The sequence below is a fragment of the Leptosomus discolor genome, chromosome 1, assembly GCF_034619465.1.
Source record: "Leptosomus discolor isolate bLepDis1 chromosome 1, bLepDis1.hap2, whole genome shotgun sequence".
NCBI lineage: Eukaryota > Metazoa > Chordata > Aves > Leptosomiformes > Leptosomidae > Leptosomus > Leptosomus discolor.
This window is the reverse complement of record NC_141391.1, coordinates 94,399,122-94,419,542: the sequence shown is the minus strand read 5'-3', so window position 1 is coordinate 94,419,542 and position 20,421 is coordinate 94,399,122. Positions and strand designations below refer to the sequence as shown.

The following is a 20,421-nucleotide window of genomic DNA, read 5'->3' as shown; positions in this document are numbered from 1 at the left end:
ATAAATGATGTCTTTGCCATGTACAGAATGCACAGAAATGTGGCAGGAGTAGTTACATGGAGAGTAAAGCTCTGTCAGGTGTGTCATCAGGATGGTAAGAAATCCTTCCCCCGGCCACCATTATCTCAAATTAGTGTTTCTTGGCAGCTGCAGGGATTTTTCCTGTGAAAAAGGTCTAAAATTGCATCCCTCTCTTCAGTTCTGTGAAGATGGAGGGAGAACGTGTTTAGCATGGGAACACATTAAGAGCCCGTTGTCAGCATGTTGAAGTGAGTCTGTCAAAATACCTTGGTGCTGGACTACAGTTAAAATGAAACTTTTCTGCTAAAAGACTTATTTGAGGAGAAAGTGTTGCTCATGGGTTTTTCGTTGTTTCCTAAACAGAAGTTATGGGACTGGCTGTGCTGCAGTTCCCAGTTTGGCTGGCTGGCCTTCATCACCAACTCCTGCTTTTTATTTTTAGTGCTATTTTTGTGCTTTCTTCTCTAGCCCCTAGCAGATGCTACCTTGCAAAAGTGGCTACTTTGTGTTCTGTCCTATCCTTTACAACAGCATCTCCTTTTTTGGTGTTTTTGGGAGTGGTACTTGCCCTCCAGGAAACACTGGATGACTGTGGCCTGGTTTTGCCAATCAGGGTGGACTCCTTGTTCCCTCCCTGGCTGTCCTGGGCTTCCTTCTACCCATCCCTGCTGCCTGATGCCTGGCGTGCAAGACCTTGGGCAGGATCCCTTGTCTCAGTCTCTGTTTGTTCAGGTGGTAAAGTGGTAGGGCCCAGGTCCGGGCCCTGGCCGGGGCTCCCGGCCGTGTCTGTAGTACAGGAGGCATTTCCAAAATGGCTTTCTCCCAAACCTGTTCTTGTTCCTGTTCTGCATTGCTGGAAACGTCCCCTCTTCTCTCACCCGGGCAGCAGTTTTCAGCTCTCTTCTACTCTCCGGCTTGCATTTTTGCTCTTGACTTTGAGGTGGGCTGCCCAGCTTTCTTGACGGCCCTCAGGTGTGAGTAACATGGTGGCTTCATGTGTGATCTCACAGCAAGTTGCTGGAAGCCTCTGAGGAGAGAGGAGCCTGCTGGAGAGGCCAAATCGGGACGTGGCTCACATAAATTTATCTATTTGGTGTGAAATAAGCACTGAGGGTGGGACCCATTCTGTTGTTTTGGATGGTGCTGTCTCTTTCAGCTGGCCTTCTGTGGGTCTTTACTGCCCTGATTTCAGCAGTTGGGAGAGCTGCTCTCCCCTCCTGGCAGTGTGCAGGGCAAATTACAGGCTGGGAGAGGGAAACAGCCCCGGCCATGCCGGAGCACTGAACCTCTGCCAGCCTGTGCAACTCAAGCTAGGGGCAGTCGGGCATTTTTGGCAAAGGTTTTTGCTGCTTGGGCAGATACAGTTTGTGTAACTTCACGCTTTTTGGTTGCTCAATGAAACTGTGTCTTCACCTGAGAACAGATGACATTGGTGGGGTTTAGATTAGCTGCTCTCGGGGATCAAGTTTGGTGCTCAAAAAGGAATGAGAATGCTTGAAATGGTGCGTGTTCTGGGTTGCTCTTGTGAGATGATGGGTCATTATGAGCTATTTTCAAGGGGGGGGGGATGGACCCCCACACAACCAAGACACGCAAGATGCATATAATAAAGATTCTTGGTTGCATTCATTTGTTTGAAACTATGAGTAAATATCTACATATGTGTGTCTATGTCTTTGGTTTGTATAGTCTTTGAATTGTGACATGCAGCTGTGTCCTTAAGGGAGGCACAGAAGAAACTTCTTAGCTTTGCAGGAAAATATATAACATTAACTTTTATGTTACTGCTATCATTTGCCCCAGATCTTGCAGTGGATAAAAATATACATATGTGAGAATACTCCACATATGCAATTTGGATGATTTAGAAGTTTTTGTTGTACGAAACGTTTGTTTTGAAGATTCTGAAATTACTGTGGTAGTGTTACAGAAGGAAACCCTTTTTTTTTTTCCAGTCATGTAAAATTTAAAATTTGTCAAAACTGAGTAGACAGTTTTTCTTACAATTTGAGCAGCATGATTGAAGACATCTGATTTTATTCTTCCCTACTTCTCACCCTCTTCTCGTTCTTTTCAGGAAATGCCATTGCCATTTAGGGTACTGGATTTAGACCTCTTATACATATATCCACTAAGAATAGCATTGCAGTTTGAAAGTAGTCATGAATTCAGGCTTCTCCAGCAGTGCCTTGTCATGTTGCATGGTTCACCCAAAGCCTACGCTTAACCAGTATGGGCTGGCAACATGAGTCACTTAGCAAAGTCTGTCTCCTTTTAGGTTATACCGTGAGAGTTTTAACCTACTAGGGTCTGTGGTCCAGCCTGGCGTCCCTCAGAGGTCTTTCGTCAGGCTTCCTGACGCTGACTGGACAGACGGGGGGGAGATGCTGCCTCCAGCTCCTGCCTCAGAGTTAAGTTACGAGCCTACGCCAAGTATACTTTTCTTTAGAGTTGTCAACTTCATGGCAACGCACTCAAAAATAATTACTTGATTTGAATCTGCCTGTCTTGAGTCCGTCCATTGTGGCTGTCTAATTATACTGTGTCACTTGTAAGTAAAACAGGCCAAAATTAACATGCCTCTATCCAGCTATTCTTGAAGATTAAAAACATGTTGGCTCACAGACATTCACTGTTCTAAGCTGCCCAGAGGCAGATACCAGAAACAATACTTCTGGCGCTGAGTTATAGTGGCAGTGAAATGTTTAAATAAAAAACCCGACCCAACAGATAATAAAAAGGTCTTTCCCATACTTCACCATTCTGGGAAAGGGACGTGAGTGCCCTGTGCTGAAAGGGGTCCACTTTTGTTATTACTGTAGTAAGGAAAAAAGGGCTGATTTGATGAAGGTGTTTTTCGTGAAGGCATCTGACGAGTAGTTTGCTTCAACTTCATACCACTGTTTTCTTTTTGTGATGTTAAGGCAGCTGGTTGGCCTGTGTCTGCATCCCCTTTGTGATATGGTTTGTCTGGAGAGCTTTGACTGAAAACAGTCATACAAGGAGCAAGTATTATTATTGCTATTGCCTGTGCAGCGCATCATACTAGAGTAAAATTGTGCGGGTGTCTTCAGTTATGGAACTGCTACAGGTTGCTCTTGGGTCTCTCTAAAGCCGAAAAGGAGTGATCTGTGCTTGGTTGTGGTTCTGGGCACACCTGGGTGCTCTTCTGGCTAGTCTTCCCATTGCTCTCGTTAATGCTTCGGTTACAGCTTCTGGCTGTGTTTCCATTTCGGTAGGTGTCAGGAACCACATTTTGAGTTTCTCATTGGCACTTGGCATTTATCATAATGAGGTAGGAAATAATGTGTCTGGGAGATAACCATAACTGTAAACTTGCTTTGAGTTTAAGGAAATTTCCGATCAAATGTATCAAATCCTGAATAGTTCTGTAATAAAGGAAGGCAACTTTTGTGTGCGTGCCAGCAGCGCTGTTGGTATCACCCATACCCTTTTGTCGTTTCCACCAGTGCACTAGAAGCTTGCAGTGGTTAGCTGGCTGACAACTTGTCATCTTTTTTGAGCGTAATAACACTTGAATTGTTTTGTGGCTTTGTTTTTAAGAGAAGTGCTTCTGATTGGGGATTCTGTGCCTCTCTGAACTGAATGTCAAAACCAAGAATACTAAACTGTATGTTTAGGTTGCTATAAGGCATTTCAGACAACTTAGATACCAGTAGCAGTGCAGGACTTGCTAGAACTACCTGCAGCCCTGGTAGTTCTTTTGTTTTATTCTTATCCAAAATCATCCTTTATTTTTATCTGGCAGTTTGTAGGGAAATGTTTGATATGTGGCATACTTATAAAATGGCTCAGGCATTTTAGCTATAACATACATTAAAAACACATATATTGTGTGTGCAATAAAAGACAACAACTTGTAACTCATCAGAAAGATGATTGATTCGTAGTTGATTTCCTTGTTGGAAGAGTAAACTGGTTTGCCAAAACAGATCACTATGAGGGAATTGAAAATAAGTCCTCCGTTTGAGTTAAAAGTATTTCCATATGTGTAAGCCCCTCACAATGAAAATGAGGTTTGATTTATTTGCAGTGGGTGAATGTCATCTCTAAAGCACAACTGTGGTTTCTTTTTACTCTTCTGCCTTTAACAAAGCTATTCTTTATTGCATAAAGACAGTGAGAAGGCAGGGCGAGGAACAGAAGAAATTCATATTGTAGTACACAACACACGAGAATAAATTAATGTATTATTAATGGTTTTTCTGGTGGAGCCTGATGGTTCTCAGGGTTCCAGTTCACAGGAAGCCATGCTCTCCACAATGTTCTCAGTCCTTCTTGGATGAGGACACCGCGGTAAGTGGGACTGACAAACGGCAACAGAAGCGTGCAAAAGGAAGACATAAATAAGACCTCATGGCCGCATAGATTAGTTATTGCACAATTTAAGTAAACTTCAACTGGAAAGCTGTGTGCCCTGGTATTGTTCAACAGACTGCAGGCTCTTCTCCTCACCCTCCTCCCAAGCCCTTGTGAGAGCTGATGCAGCGATTTATGTTTTGGATTATGTTTGCTCAAACAGTTCTTTTAAACCGTCCTATTTAATTCCTAGTCACTTTCAGTTTCCAGTGTGGAAGGAGTTGTGAGGAATCCCTGCCATCACAGTGAGATACTGTGTGTGTGTGTGTTTTAGTTGTCAGCCACCTGTGATGAGAGTGTTCCAGCCCTGTAACAAGCTCCTGAAAATTTCTGAAGGTGGAGCAAGCTTTACATTGGGGAGCTGGCTGATGGGCTGCTCCTGCTAACAGCTTCTTGCCGAAGCGGCAGGTTGTTGAGGGATGTCTGAAATGACCTGTGATATCGCTACTTTTTCCCAGAAAATTATTTCTGTTCTCAGAGCAAGCTGGGTGAGGGAGTTGGAACCCAGGAGCTTATTGTCAGGTTTTGCTGGAGGTTGCCCTTGGCCTGATTTCTTGCTGGCAAATGTTGACTTGACTCAAGCTGCTGTTGAACTGGTGCCTTTGCAGATAAGAAGTGCTGAAGAGCCTGTCTGCTCCAGAGGGGCAGAGAGGCAAATGACTGGGTAGCTGCTGTGTACAGCTTGCGTAACCCCTTGCCTTCTGCTAGGGGTTCATGCAGAATGCAGCATCCCACTTTCTTTGATGTAAAAAGGCCGGTAGAGGACAACAGTGGGGAGTAATGCTGATTGTGTTTTGCACACAAGACACACCGCGCTGTGGAACTGACTGTACAGTGTGTTTCCAATTTCACCTGTGATAGTAAAATTTCATAAGAAAGAAGAGAAACTTTAACTCACGGAAAGAAGTCATCAAAGCTCAAAAGCGTCTTTGTAGATAGGCAAGTGTGTGGATCCTTTGGTTATTATTTGGTCCATCTGCAGTGGAAATCCATATCAAATCTTTCAGCGTTTTTAATGACACAGGATCAGATTTGCAAATGGAAGGTGAGAGCACTAAACCAAGGGACCTGACTGTTTGATTTTATGTTTGTGTCTGGGTGGTCCAAATCATTAAAGCTCTTTCCAAAAGCTATGCAGGCTCCCTAGCTGAAGAGATTATATATATTTTTTTTTTTTCTGTAAAATGTCATGCCTGGTTAAGATACAAAGGAAAGTGCAGAGTTGATATTTTTCAGTTATTTAAAAAAACCCCACAAAAGGTGGTGGTGGAGCTTTCAAATTTCTCATTTCTACTTAGAAGACTTCAGGGTTAGGGCTGTCCTGGTGCTGTGAGGGCTGGCAGCAGGACAGGGACCTCCCCCAGCAGCCTGGAGGCAGCAAGCAGAGCTGGGACGGGGGACCAGCTCCTGCTGCAGGGACAGGGTGGCTCCAAGGCCAAGCCAAGGGCTCCGGTGGGTGAGGGGCTGGCAGGGTTGGAGCTGGTGTGAGTGTTAAGGGGAGAGATATGTCTCATGTGTTTGACCTCCAGCTGGACTTCAGGTTAAATTCCACATTATTTACAGTGTATTAATTCTTAGTAACGAATTAGGCAATGGTTTCATTTTTCTGTGAGAATTGTTACTAGCTTAATACTTTTTGTGTGGATTATTTATTTTTTTATCCCAGTGTGTTTGACATGCTCCATATGTCTGGTCTGTATGGCAAACTTGTATATTGTCAGTCTGCCTTCAGTGGCAAGCCCTGAAATGTGACGAGTCCGTTTTTCAGACTGATGCTTCTGTGAGGAGGAAACAGTGAGAAATAGGATGGCATCCCTGTCCTGTTTTTAGGAGACAAAACAACTGATCTGCTCTATGTCCCCGGTTTCTTTGAATAGCATAATATGTTGACACTCAGAGGAAACTTGGTTTGACATGAATACAAACAAATCCATAAATCTGTTATTTAAAAATGTGTGTTCTGCTACAAGTTGGGCTTGTTCTTTCTCAGAGCCTCCAGTTGCCGTCTTCAGTTCATATGTGAAACTTGAGCAATTTTTCAGTACTAAACTGCCTTTGTGGACAACTGAAATTCATAGAACTGGCTATTAAAGGATGATGTCCTAAGTATGTTAAGTGAACCCTGACCTTGGTAATTTGAAGCTGTTTGCCAGCTTCCTTGCTGGAGCTGGTCACTCCTGCCGGGTGTTGTTCATCAATGCTAGGCATCAGCCTCCCCTTAACGAAAGGGACCCAGAGCATGGCCGTCCGTAGGTAATGTGCCTGCACCACATACAGCACGACTCCCTGTTTCCCTGCTTAGCCCTGCTGCTTCCCAGCACGCTGTCTCCTGATGGCAGGAGGCTGGGGCTGGACCTGCCGCTGCGTTTCCAGGAGCTGAAGGAGACGGACCATCGTCCTTCTTGCTGAGGACCATGGTGCTGGCCACAGCCTCTCAGTTATCTGCTCTTGGATATTTGGTAATGATTTGGTAATAATGAGGTGGGAGGAGGAAAGAGGAGGCATGTATGGTCACCGTGTCTGTTGCCTTGCATCAGCTGGGGATGCACTTCTGGTTTCTGCTTCCCCAGGTCGCTCGCTGCCTGGCTGAGCAGGGCAGAGGCTCTGCTGAAGCTGGGACCGCATTACCAAGGGAGAAGTCCACATCATTTACTGCAAGGACTAGGGAAAATCATGTTTCTGTTCCGTCTTCAAGTTCATACCTTTTGAAAGACCTACAGGTTGGCCACATACATGTTCCTCTTCTCTCCAGAGAGGTTTCTTTTAGGGCCCCATTTTAGGTGCTCCAGTCACCTCTGCTCTTTCTGCTAGTGGCAGCGTATTTCCACCACCCCTTCTCTCTCCCGAAGGAGAAGGGCGTAATTCTGGAAATGTGGCTTCGGTGCGTTGGGGTCTTTAATTTTGTTTGAGTTATTATATTGGTATTGGCAGGTTTCTCTTTGCCTTAAACCAGCAGTTAGGGTTCCAAAGACTGAGGGAATTTAATTTTGTATTGATTTATTTTTATTTACTTTCTAGTCTACGGCATTTGAAGTTTCTGAGCATTGTCTTTGGCAGTATAGCTATATACTTTTTTTTTTCAATACAAAGCTAATGCTTCTCATGAATTATGTGATTTCAGCAGATATAATTTGAAAGAATCACCAAAACACCAAAGTCTATTGTATCAAAAGCCATCAATACAGTATATTTTTTGTAATACTTTTGTGACACACATATCATTAGTGAAGCTGGAGCATCTAAGCCAATATCCTTACAAGTGACCTTGGTAACCGCTCTTTCAGAAGGAGACTTGTTTACCCTCTTGTTTTCAGTGGAAGTGAGAACTTGAGAATATCCTTCTGATGTGGAGTTGGCACTGACGTGAATATTAATGAAAAATGAGCAAGGGTTTGGAGGGAGTATCTCAAATGTTCCTTTAAAATCTAATCAGCATTGTTTTCTGCTGGCTGTAGCAAAAGAACTTTTGAATCTACCTTAGGATATGATTAACATTTATTATTTTAAAGAAAATGAGCAAGCCGATTGTCGTCATTATTCAACTTGTGTGCTTTTGTCTGTGAACTCCATATTAAATACTGTCTGTTTTGAGGCTGGTTTTAATACTGGTCTTCAGAAAAAAAATTAATTCCTGCCTTCTGAGTCCTGACAGCAGTTGTTTATTTTTTTTTCCTTGAATTGATTAGTTTGCTAGTAAACTCTTAAGTTCCTCTGCACCTCTTTTTTTTTTTTTTTTGAGTTCCACCTGTTTTTCTGTTGTCTTGACTGCCCTACGTGGCTCTGAGTTGTTCCTTCAGCTCTTCATCCCTAGTGTAATGCCTGCCTTTTCTCCTTCATGCTGCCCTTGCAAAGCACTAGTAAAGCATGAGTAGTCCTGGAGTCCTTAGAAGTCTCTGTTTTTCTTCCAAGTATCTTCCAGTATTAATACCAACAGCCCTTAGTGCCTTTTTTTTTTTTTGTTTGAATGGTGTTTGCAGGTGTCATGGATAAAACAACAAATTTTCTAGACTTTGTAAACCAATGTTTATGCTTCTAGTTTCTCTGAAAGGAAGCTGCTTGCATAGAAGGGAGATATAAAGTATGCTGTGACAGACTTCTCCTGGACTGCGGTTGTAATTATTCATAAGAAGATAACTAGTGAGAGAGTGCAAGCTGACCAGTTGGAACTGACTTGGGAAGAAGTTCTGCATGAGCCAGATGAGGATAATGAGCTTCAATGGAAGATGTATGTTGGGGTTTTTTTGAGTCGTGACTTAAACAGCGAAGGTGAAAAAAAGTTGCGCGGGGGGAAATCCTCAGGGGAGAAGTCCTCAAGGGATCTCGCTGCCAGCATAAGGTTTACAGTACTCCTGTGTCACTTCTGACACTGTGTGACTCCACTAAAGAACAAGAAGAGATCGCAGTCAGTAACTTCGCATTTTTCCACTCCCCTTCTGTTTTCTAGGAACTTGTTGGAGAATTTCCTGTGGATTTCAGGCAACTCCTGGTGCTAGTTTTCAAGTGTTGGTGTAGTGTCTGATACTTGAAGCGGAGATTTTTTTCCTAGGGAGCCTTTCTTTTAGTCTGCTCATAAAATCTGAAAAATATTTTTAGAATGGCAGAGCTTCAGAAATAACACGTGACTCAAGGATAAAGAGAAGAGAGGAAAGCAGTGTATCTGGTACTCTAGTATTAAAAGTTAGATACTGAGATGTGCCAGTTTCCAGTGTCAGCATTAAAAAAAGAAAATATTTCTTCCATCTGTCACCAATTCAGAATAAATCAGGATTAGTTTTCAATATCTTCCTTTGGAAAGTTATGCCAAAGTCCACTGGAACTTGTCATTAAGGACACTTTCAGCTTAAACGTTGTTTACTTAACTAACCAGTTACTACCTCTTTTTAGTTACCAGTAGTAATACCTCTTTTCAGTCCCTTACTGGCCTTCTATAGGTAGCCTCCTGTTTTTCTGCCTTTTCAATCTGTTCCTAAAATGTAGGCCTACATTAAAGACCCTATAATGTCTTGATATGAGGGGGAAAAAAGCATATTGAAGTATGTTCACAGAAATTATTTTTCTGGATCTTGAAAGTTAACAATCTTATCTATAAGTGGTAGCGTTTGTTTGTCTTCAGAGTTCCAGTTTGCTTTTCCACCTTGCAGCCTTCTAGTGCATCTAACAGTGTGCCTGCGCGCAACGCACCCTGTCCTCTCATCTTTTCCCCATTGAAGAAGCCTCTGAAGCATCTTGTTTATGTAGGGCTTTATGTGTCATCCAGGCTTGATTTGTTATAAACTTAGTTTCATAAAGTTAATGAGAAAAGTCTGAAAAAAGGAGAAGCAACTGTTTGGGTTGGTTTGTTTGTTTGTTTGTTTTTAACATAGAAGGTAGCAATGGCCTGTGAGAGCCCTTTGTGCTAGAAGAGTTCGTGTCACAGGTGGGGCTGGTCCTCAGGATCTGCTGTCCTGATGGAGCCGTGCCCTGTCATCAGGGATGGAAACCACTGGAGCTTCGAAGAGTGTTTATCTGAACAGGGTTTCATCCCAGTGCCCGAGGTAGTCCTTCACCCTTTCAGGTAGCGTGGAGGCAGACTAGTCAGTGTGGCTGTTGCATGAGGGTGGCTTCACCAGTATGCAGCTTACCCGGTTTCCTGGAGGGCTCCAGCCATCCCAGCTCTTGGGGAAACTCTGATGAGACCAGATATGCACAGCTGAACGATGCTGTCAACAGACGTGTCGCTTTCTTTCAGTGAAGCGAAAGACGTCCCTGCCAGCCCATCATTTCCTCCTGACTCCAAATTCACACGTCAGTTTGGTTCTTAGGATGTGTAAGCAAGATCCATCAGCAAAGCAGCTTTGGAAATAGAGTGCCTCTGGGCGCTGGTCACGTGTATCTCTAGGGGGGTCACGCAGCCTCTAAAGTCCTGGCAGAAGAGGAGGTGTTGCTAGCAGGATGCAGGTGGGCAATTCTCAGCTCAGGCTGCTGAACCACTGTGGAGAAAAAGGTCGAACCTATGTCAGCAGTAGAAGTGCTGTGAGAAGCTAGCCTAGAAAACAGAGGGCAGGTGGAGATGTGCTGCAGTGTTATAAAATGGCTGGGATTTCCTTAATTGCCTGGAACTTCATGCTTAGGTTGGTTAGGCTGTTGTAGTCCATTTGAGTGGTGACAAAGCTGTGAATAATTGAGAAGAGCTTGTGTCTGACAGGATAGGACGGAGTCCAGGTTTAGCTGTAGACAAGTGTCACTGGTGTGTGAGAGAGGCAAAGAAACCAGTAATGCTTACAGATGTCCAGGCCACTGGCAACGTGTGGACAGCTTTTGTAGAGCCTCTTGCAGTTTGTCAGGCACAGAGTGCAAATTCTTCTACATCGAGACCTGCCTATATTTTCCACCACAACCCCATAGCTGCTGTAAATAATGAAGGCTTTGCTTTCCTGGTGTGCTTAACCTCTGGCTTAGACCACATATGTGCTCAGAATAGCAAATATATTATTATGCAGTATGCAGCTATGGTAGCCGTGGTTTATGTAGATGTAATGCAGTGTGTTTGCCCTCCTTTAACCTATTGATTAAAGAATGTACATTTTTGTTCATCTGAGTTGGTTTACGTTTTAGTGTTCGTGACACTTTTTGTCCTTTCTTTGGTAACAGTCTGTGGTGCTGTGACTGTTCCTGATCACAAAGAGAGATGCTGCCATTAGTTCTTTAGCATTATTTATTAAAGAGTTCCTTAAGCAAGAATCAAACTTTTAGTTCTTCATGGCCTGAACAAAGGAAACATTTTTCTCTCGTTTCCTGCTGACAGAACTAGCTGCCATTCCAAATATTCAGAGACTTGTTTCATTCACCTGCCTTTTTGGGTGTTTTGTTTTGCTGAATTTCAGTTTATTGCAAGATGCTTCTCAGGTGGGCCCTGTAAAAGGGAGCGCAGATGCTCTTGGGCCTTCTCTTGCCAGCTTAAAAAAACGATGGAAGCTAGCTTCTTCCTCTTTCTCTGCATCTAGGTATTTAAATGTTCGATTTGGCAATAAGTCCAAACAAAAAATAAAACCTCACTGGTCATGCTGGAAATCAGCATTTCATGAGAGCACTGTTCATGTACGTAACGTTCAGATTTTTCCCTTTGAGCCAGGCTCCCAGCTTGATCCCCGTAGCCCATCTACTTGACAAACCATTGTGGCACCTTGTGGGTTGTACTGTTGAGCAATCAATGGAACATGGCCTGTGCAGGAAATAAGGAACAGCACAGGAGATGACTGATAGTTCTCTTGCAGATGTACCAATGTCAGGTCCCAAGTGTATCTTTATTCGCCTGTTGAGTTCCCTTTTTTCCTCACAGAAATCACTTCCCATTGAATCACTTGAAATCTCACATCACAAGGAGCAATCCAGAGCAAACCAGAATTTCCAGAACTAGGATTCTGGAAATGCCTCAGTTGTTTTCGTTGAATGTAAGGACATGATTTTCAGGAAGGGTATTGTTTTACAGCTTCAAGTGAATAGTATTTAGACAACAATCACCCAAGACCTTTGGTCATTTTATGTGTGTATACTGCATGCAGTATTTGAATACACCGCTCATCCTAACACTAAGCACACGATTATAGTAAAAGGAAACGCATTTGCAATGGAACAAGGTACCTGGGAGCAGCCTACGACTGCAGTAAGGTTTCTGGACCGTATGTGTCTGTTGGCAAAGGTGTTTGTAGCCTCTCGTTAAGTCTGCCAGCTTTTCCCTTGACTGCTGCTGTGTTACAGGACTTCTGCCTGGGTTGAGTCAGAGCCACTTGAACAGCTTCCACTTCTGTTGCCAGTCTGGAGAGGGAAAAATAAACCAGAATCAGTGGTGGAAAGTGTTTTGCTTTGGGTTTGCTGTATCTAAGATATCTACATGTGTACGTAAAAGGAAGCAGAGTTTACAGCGCTTTTCTGGACCAACACTAACTTCTGTGTCCATGCAGTTTCCATCCCACCACTGATTTTTGGGAGAGTAAACTGCATGGGCATGGCAGCCTGCTTCTGGATATGTCACTGCATTGAAATGAACAAGACTTCTTATGCCAGGAGTAGTGTTTTGTTTGTCATACGGTATTTGCCAGCACATGAAATAAGTTTTGTTAGCTGACTTCTATGTAAAGCAGTAGTTTTCTCAATGTGTAATTAATCTGTTTTGAAAGACCTTCATGGCTTGGTGTCAGCTGCACCTTTTCTTCATAGTCACATTGGGTCACAGACGGCAAGGGAGGAGGGAAGAGATTATCTTGTGGGAAAAGAGCCTGTGCTTGCGTTTTCCTAATCGGATTCATGATTTCTGTGTAATTGGACGGTTTTATTTCACAAAACATAAGCTACCGCTGGCATGCGAACTTCAGACATCTCTGACCTCTTTTGAACTTGCTAATTCTGAAGCTTTCTGTTCTGCATTTCAGTTGTGCTTTGATTATAAAGACTTTGAAAGAACCGTTCTTTGATGGAATCTTGTATGAGGCATCTCTCTTGAAGCAAGTTAAAACCTGTGCTTTAAAACACGGTGTTTGCACCTTAATCAATACTGAGACACAGTGAATTAATCTGTGTGTAGCCCTGAGGGGATCTTCTTGGTATGGGATTACTTTCTGTGCCTGAAAGACCTTACACCTGCAAGGAACAGAAGCACAACAGTGACATGGAGCTTGCAGGTTTGCGTGGGTCTGCTATCCATGTGTGTATTTCCATAAATACAGGCAGGGAAATTTCTAAATGTCTCTGGAGGTTAATCATCTGGGCTACTAAACTGCACGTGGGATTATTAACTTGGTCTGGATGAGTGAGCTGTGTTTGGATTCAGGAACATGCCGTGACTGTCTTGATATCCTCTACTTCTCGGTTCAGCACAACTCTTGCTAAAAACAAGATTATTGGGTTTCTGTGCTTTGACTTGCTTTCCCAGGCATTGCAAAGACAGTTGGGACGACTGATGGAGTCAAGCAGGAGACTGAAAAGTGATGTGGCCGGTGGGAACATCCTTTGAGGAAAGAGGAGGGCAGATGATACCTTTTGAGTTACTATGTGTGTTGAAGACTGCTTAATATGAGGAGCTGCCATTAGATGCTCTATGTTTAAACATGTTCATTAATAACAGTTGCATTTCTGTATCAACCCACCTGTAGGAAGGTTCAAGGCAAATTGGTATCTCTGGCTATTTATTAATTGATGCTGCTGACCCTTCCTCTGCTATTTGTTCTGCTCTGATTTCTGTAACAAAATAAGTGTTGTGTTTGGGGGTGGTTGTCAGCTTTACAGACCAGATGCAACAGAACACCCGACTGTGCAGGCAATTTTTAAACAAATACTGAAATCTCACCAAAGCAAATGGCATTTAAGCAGCTTTGTTGCCCTTCTCCGGACACGCTCCAGCACCTCAGTGTCTTTCTTGTAGTGAGGGGCCCAAAACTGCACACGGTATTTGAGGTGCGGCCTCACCAGTGGCGAGTACAGCGGCAGGATCTCTTCCCTACTCCTGCTGGCCACACTGTTTCTGATACAGGCCAGGATGTTGTTGCCTTCTTGGCCACCTGGGCACCCTGCTGGCTCATGTTCAACTGTTGGTTGACCAAATTGGTGCTATATTTAAGACTTCAAGCTTCGGTAGAGTATAAACTAGAACATGGACTTTTGCTGCTGATTTTTACAGTATGTATGTTGATTTTAGGTAATCCTCATAAACCCTGAGTAAAAGAGCATAAGAAAGGAAAAAAGGCTTGAGAAACTCAGTGGTGTAAATTGACAAAATAGTATTACCTAAAAAATCTGAGCTTTTATTAATGTATTCTGCAGGACTGTAAGTACAGTAGATGTGAAACCCTTCAGTCTGGTGCTAAACTAGGGAGGAGAGCTTTGTTGTTCAGAAGAAAAGCCCTTATTGCAGGCTAAGTGCTATAGTCTCTTGTACTTGACTGCCTGAACTTGTTCTGTCTCAGGGCAGGAAACTGTAAAAAGCTTCCAGTTGCTTTCATGAACTACACTGTCGTTGTCTCCAGCTTATTTTCAGTTGATCCAATTCAAAAAGAGTTAAGAAATTCCTATGTCAGTCCTGGGAAAAACAAGTTTGCATAGCTCTTCTGCCTCTGATAGCCCACATTCCTTCTTTTTCTCAAGTATAAGGGATTTACAGCACAATAGCATGTTAAATGTTGCTCAGGTCCACACCTGTGTATTGCAGTGCCTACCTCGGCATTGTGTTCTTGTGCCCTGATTCTGCCAGCAGACCCGCACGGGTGAACCTTTGCAATGGGGAGAGGAGTCCTGTGTGCATGACCCTCAGTTTGCCCATGTGCAATCACTCGCATCATCAGTGGCATCAAACAGTGGAGCACCAGAGCCCTCGTCCCCTTTGTCCGTGTGGGTAATCCTAGTGACCCTGGTGAAGATCTTACAGTGAATAACTCCACTAAGGTTTATGTGTAGTTGAAGGCTTCAGTGTGTTTCTCATTTACTGGTGCTTTGTTTTTCCTTTTAACATTTTTTTGAAGAAACCTTTAAGTCTTCTACTGGTATTGATTTTTCTTTTGTGCATTTTTATTATTATTTTAAGCCTTGCCTTGCTTCTGCTTGTCAGAGTTAAATGATCCAGTGAGAAAATGCCTGGTTTCAGGTTGGAGAAGGTGCAAAGGTTTTTGTTGTTTGTAGGATCAAGATGGCGAAGCAATTATTGATAGCTTTTCTGTTTCTGGAGACCTTTGAGGCAGTAAGGCAGGATGGAAAGATTTTTTTCGTATTAAACGTTAATACCATGTAATAGCTGAAAGGTTTTCTTGTGGAGATTACCTACCCATTCGAGAGGTCTTGCCTGCCGTGGCCTGAATTTGTGTGCCTGACAAGTGTGGTGAAGTTCAGGATCTAGTCTGGAATAGTGGATCTGTGGTGCACAAAGGAGTAATGTACTTAAAGTCAGGTTTTGAGCAAAACTGAGGGACAGCAGAAGTCCTCTTAAAACTTCCTCTGCAATCTGATAGCATTTGTCTTACCTTGCCTGGCTCAGCAAATGCTGACAAATTGATGGTCGCTCTTGTGTAGCAAACAAAGTACTCTTCTCTCAAAGCTTTTGCAGGTTTATTAACAGACAGACAATCAGATCCTAGAAACATGGGAAGTATCTTGCTCAATGCCTGTTTGGCTGTGTGTATTTATTTTATCTATCTTGTATTGTGCACAAATGTGAAGGCGTCATTGTAATCTGTGCTCATTCATGAATGCAGCTGTATGCCTCGCTTCCTTCCCTCTCTTTTTCAGCTGACCAGAGTCCCTGGCAAGGAGAGCAACTGCTGGGCTGTAAGTGTGGAAATGGAGCTGACGTGAGAAACTGAGAATAGCAGCCTCCACTGCATGTAGATTGGGGTACTAAAGCAGCAGAGTACTTCATCAGATGCTTGATGTTGAACGTAAATACCTGTGATCAACTTTGAGTGGTTTTAGAGTTAAACAAGTGGTCTCCTCGAGGCTGGTGAGACCACTTCAGGAGATACTTAAGTGTTTTGCCAAATGAGAATTGGCCTGAAGGCTGGCATCGGGACACTTGGAGTGGATTTGGCAACCACAAAACACAGGGAAAACTAATCCTGAAATGATCTGATTTAGGGTTGGGTAACTGTCTGAGTGTCCCATTAGCTTGCCAGTTTGAACTCTAAAAGTAAATGTGTTCTCTTAATAACGAATTCTTCTTGAACGAGGATTTTTACTTCATCAGAAGGCTTACCAGCTTACTGTCATAGCTCCTTCTGTCTGGCAGTCTTATCCCTGGATTTATTCATTTGGCACAGACTTGTGGGTTCATGGTGACAGACACTGCTACGTGTTTTCTACTAAGTTGTGTGTAGTTTCATTAAAACTCTATGCCCTAATAAAATGTATGTGAAGAGAAAGCTTTCCTATGCATCCCCCTGTTATAAAAATGTAGTGATTATTTTGTGAATGAAGAAAGCTCTTTTCCTAACATAAACAGAATTGTCCAAGTCCATAGATTAATCTCATAGTACATTAATCTTAAAATGAAAGTGTTATTTCGTGCGTTTTGCTTGTCATCTGCCAGAATAAAATCCACAGCTGTTTTTTGCAGGAACCTGCTATACCCTGAACCATGATGTGGGACATCTGTAAAGCAGTTTGTTGTTCTTGTCATCCTTCCTCAAATACCCAGTTTTTGTACTGTGATAATTTTAGCACTTCGAACGCAGAACAATGCTTTATCCTTGCGTGGCTTGGTAGCTAATTTTGAAAGTATGTGAAGCAGAAATACTTTGTTTTGTGGCTGAGAAAAATGAAGATGAAATGGCAGTTTGCTCAGGGTCGCTCATGGGGCTGCACCAGTGGGGAATGAGGCACCAGGTTGGGCCTCGTGGCTGCCGGGACAGAAGCCATCTGTCGAAGCGGGGTGGCTTTGCTGGTGGGCTGCTGCGTGACATGGCTGAACGCGCCTGGTGTGTTAAAGAACAGGGCTGTCAGAGCAACGTGGGTGGGTGAGTGTGGAGAGAGGTAGCGAAGGCTGCCAGGTCCTGGCACGCGTGAAGAAGGGCATGCAGAGACAGGAGAAAATCCAGCACCTCTGGGTGAGGTGGTGCTGCAGTGCCCGGGGCAGAGGCCTGGTGGGTTGGATACGTCTTCCCAGAGCCAGCCCAGCTTTTCAGGGACAGCCTTCTGGGTTAGGTTGGTTCTCCGTGGCGTGGCCTGGGGCTGGTGGGTGATGCCCAAGCTGCCCTTGGTGCCCCCAGCTTGCGCGGGGTCTGCCGGCCCTGCTGAGGCTTAACGTCACCCGGTGGGGTCTCTGTGAGAAGAGGCCATGGGAAAGTGATGGCAAGAGCCTCCCGGGATGGCGGGAGGATGACCTCTCCCGTGGTTCCCCGAGCTAGGCCCGCTGGGGTTAGTAACAGTAACAGAACATTGCTCGTTAGGAAAGAAACCAAACTTGCTTCTCATTTCAAGCTAGAAAATGACCTGGAAATGGGAGATGTCAAACCCCATGAGCAGAGCCTCATTTCAGGGCAAGAGCAGTGAATAACTCTAAGGCCAATTTTTGTTAGAAGACTTTCAAAGGCATTTAATTACTTCTTGTCTAAGGAAAGGTAAATGTGTAAGAGCTCACATAGCTCTAATGTTCACTGATTTTAAACGCTAAAGTCACTGCACTGGACAATTAAGAGTGATAACACTGTAACCCTCAAACTGAGTAACTAGCTAAGAGTATTCCAATTTCTAACAGAATAATTGATGCTTAGAGAGGTGCTCATTTACATATCAAGGTCTCCGTGAAGCCCCCAGGGATCACAGCTTGCTCTTAATGTTGTACAGTCAGACTTTGAGGGCAACAAAGTTTAATGTTTTATGTTGGGAAGTTTCTCAGATGTATTGCGGCATCAAAAATTCAACCACAACAGTAAATATAAAAAATCCAGCAAATTGGCTCATAAATGATAGGAAGCCTGTGCTGTATATAAAGCCCTCAGTTTCAGGCGGGAAGTTATTTGGAAGTTCTCTTCATCGGGTCACAGCTCGAAGTCTTCTGAAAATTGGTGAAAGGATTCCTGGTGATAACAGGCCCAAGGTGAATTGTTGTTACTTTTATGGTACCTGCGAACCCAACTCTCTTGATTTTTCACACGCAGGAGCCTAAATGGTTCATGTAGCAGTATTGGTTCAAGATTTTAGTCTGGCCTGACAGCATCTGCCCCTTCCCCGCGGTTCCCAGAAGGAGCTGCTGAGTGCTGCGGCCTGGTTGCACTAGCGCCCACCGCGCACGTCACACGGTGAGAAGGGTGACGGGAGATAGAGAGGGTCTCGCCTTCAGGCGGTCCGAACCCTTGTGAGCAGTGCTGCAGCTGATGCTGTGGAGGACCCTGCCCTTCTGTAGACAGACCCTGTGCACTGAAGCTACTCCCGTGGAGCAGCTGCAGGATACGTGGGCTGGGTTTTCCTGAGGCTGGTAGAGTAAGAAGTTTCTCTGGTTCCTAGGCGGTTTGTTTTGTTTTTTATAAGAAGTGGAATCTGTTGACAGATGCTGACAGTAATTTTGGGGAGACAAATGTTGTTTTGGTAGCTCTTTTATCCTTATGCTGAATCATTCTAGGCATTAACGTTTCTTGCGTTTGATTTCTGCAGAAAATTTGTGTGCTTTGCACATGAAATTAGTAGCTTATTGAGGTGCCTGAATTATTTAATTTAGCCTAACTTTAAGCAGCAGCTTGTACAGACCATGGTCTTAAACCTCAATAAATGGTGGTGAAATGTCCCCATTGCTTTAATTTGAGATATGTACCATGTGTGAGAAGTTCCTGTAGCGTAGTGCTGAGCCTCCTTAGTACCTGCCTATTGCATGCAATGTTTTTAGAAAGGTTTCTCAGAGGGGTAATTTGTGAGAGCCCTTCTTGGAGAAGACTTATCTAGAATTTAGATGAGACTTCATGCTCTGAAGTTGCTGATCTTCAATAAATGTCACCTAAGGATATTTTGAAGGCTTTCTTGCAGACTGACACGTTTTATTAATTACTTGAGCGGCGGAGCTCCAGATGGTTTCTGGTTTATATAAAGCAGTTTGCCCAGGTTTTTAAAAGTACAGATACTATACTATCTCTTTATTTGAGCAACCCCAGAAGACTACTTGATACCAAACTGTGGTTTTGAGTGTAACTTGTGCTTGCAGGCAGCGTACCTCAATGTTTTGTTCTTCATATGAAGCTCGTACAGTTTCTAAAAGAGGGTTGTTCATGAGTTACGCACATTTTACTTCTGCTGTTTGGCCTGATGGCTGTTAACAGCCACTGACACTATGGAACCACTTTATAGTGAAACCTTTGATGTGCCCCTTCACCTGTACCTCCTCTGTCCTCTCTGCTCAAGAGATCGGCTTCATGGTAGGTGGACTTGCCGTCACAGAGGAGCTGTGACTTGACATGTGCAACATGACATTGCACAACATTGCTCTAGGAGCATTGAGAGCTTTACTGTTTCACTTTATTATCAAATCGATTTGCCCTTTCCAAATTCACTATAAACTGGGTCTGCTATGAATCTGAGCTTCAGAGAAGCCCATGCTGATGGCATTGCATAGGTTATTGCATCCCAATCTTGCATGTCTTTTTGCAAAGCTTTCTTTTAGTCTTAATTTATATTTCCTTTCTTGCTGCAGTTTTTTTCTCTATTTTGTATTGTAGGATCGGGATATTCACCCCTTGAAGATGACGAAGACGTGTATGCACGCAATAGATATAAAGGTGAATGCTTTGCTTATGTGCTAAAGAGAATTGGCTGCTGCTGCTGAGAGAAAGCTTCATTCTTTTTCTTTTCATGGATTATTAAATCTTGGTGATCCAGCTCCATGGTTTTTCTCATGGATTTTTAGATCAAGATTTAATTTCTACTTTTTTTAACAAAGGAAATTAGACGCAAGTACTGATCACCACTCTTTTATGCACCTGAGTAAGTAACTTTTGCACTGCCTTTGCTCTTGGAAGATCAGATTGTTAAATCATGAAAATCTGGGAAGAGCTTCTCTTTCTTCTTCATACATCCTAACAAAACCATCAATGATGAGCTGACTCAAAACCCACACCTACTGATGGTAATGTGTAGAGGTATATGCAAGAGAACTTGATTTTCATGATTTTTTTTTTTTTTCCCATACAATTGTTCTCATTTCAGGTTAACCTGCTACCTGAAATGCCAAGCGAAGTGTTTAACAAATGAACATGTACGTTCCAAAACCAAATTGGGTTCCTGGATGAATGACTGAATGCACTGGTGTGTTTACAAAGCAAATTCAGGTTTTCTTCCCTATTCTAGAAGATTTTGCCATTCAGCAAGATTGACAAGTTTTTTGCCACTACCAGTAAATCTTCCGTTTATTATGTTCATTTTCTTAAAAAGTCTGCTTCTGTCTCAATAGCCCTCTCCTCTGCCAAAGTCCCTCAGAAGCCTAGACAGTAAAGAAATTTAGCATTTAATTTGTCACTTTAAATGGTAACTGTGTTTCTTTTCAGTAAACTAATCTGTGGACATGCTAGAATTGTAATG

The 20,421-nt window shown here is 43.3% G+C and overlaps 1 protein-coding gene across 2 annotated transcripts in view; it reads left to right on the top strand.

Annotated features, from left to right (window-relative positions):
- SRPX (sushi repeat containing protein X-linked) overlaps positions 1–20,421 on the top strand; it is a 45,722-nt gene that overhangs the window by 6,294 nt on the left and 19,007 nt on the right. The window contains exon 2 of one of the 2 annotated variants that reach the window (XM_086470952.1): positions 19,563–19,622. In XM_086470952.1, the coding sequence (XP_086327078.1) occupies positions 19,563–19,622 (60 nt within the window). Of the gene's footprint in view, positions 1–19,562; positions 19,640–20,421 lie in introns of both variants that reach the window. The other variant, XM_086470886.1, reaches the window with a different exon arrangement.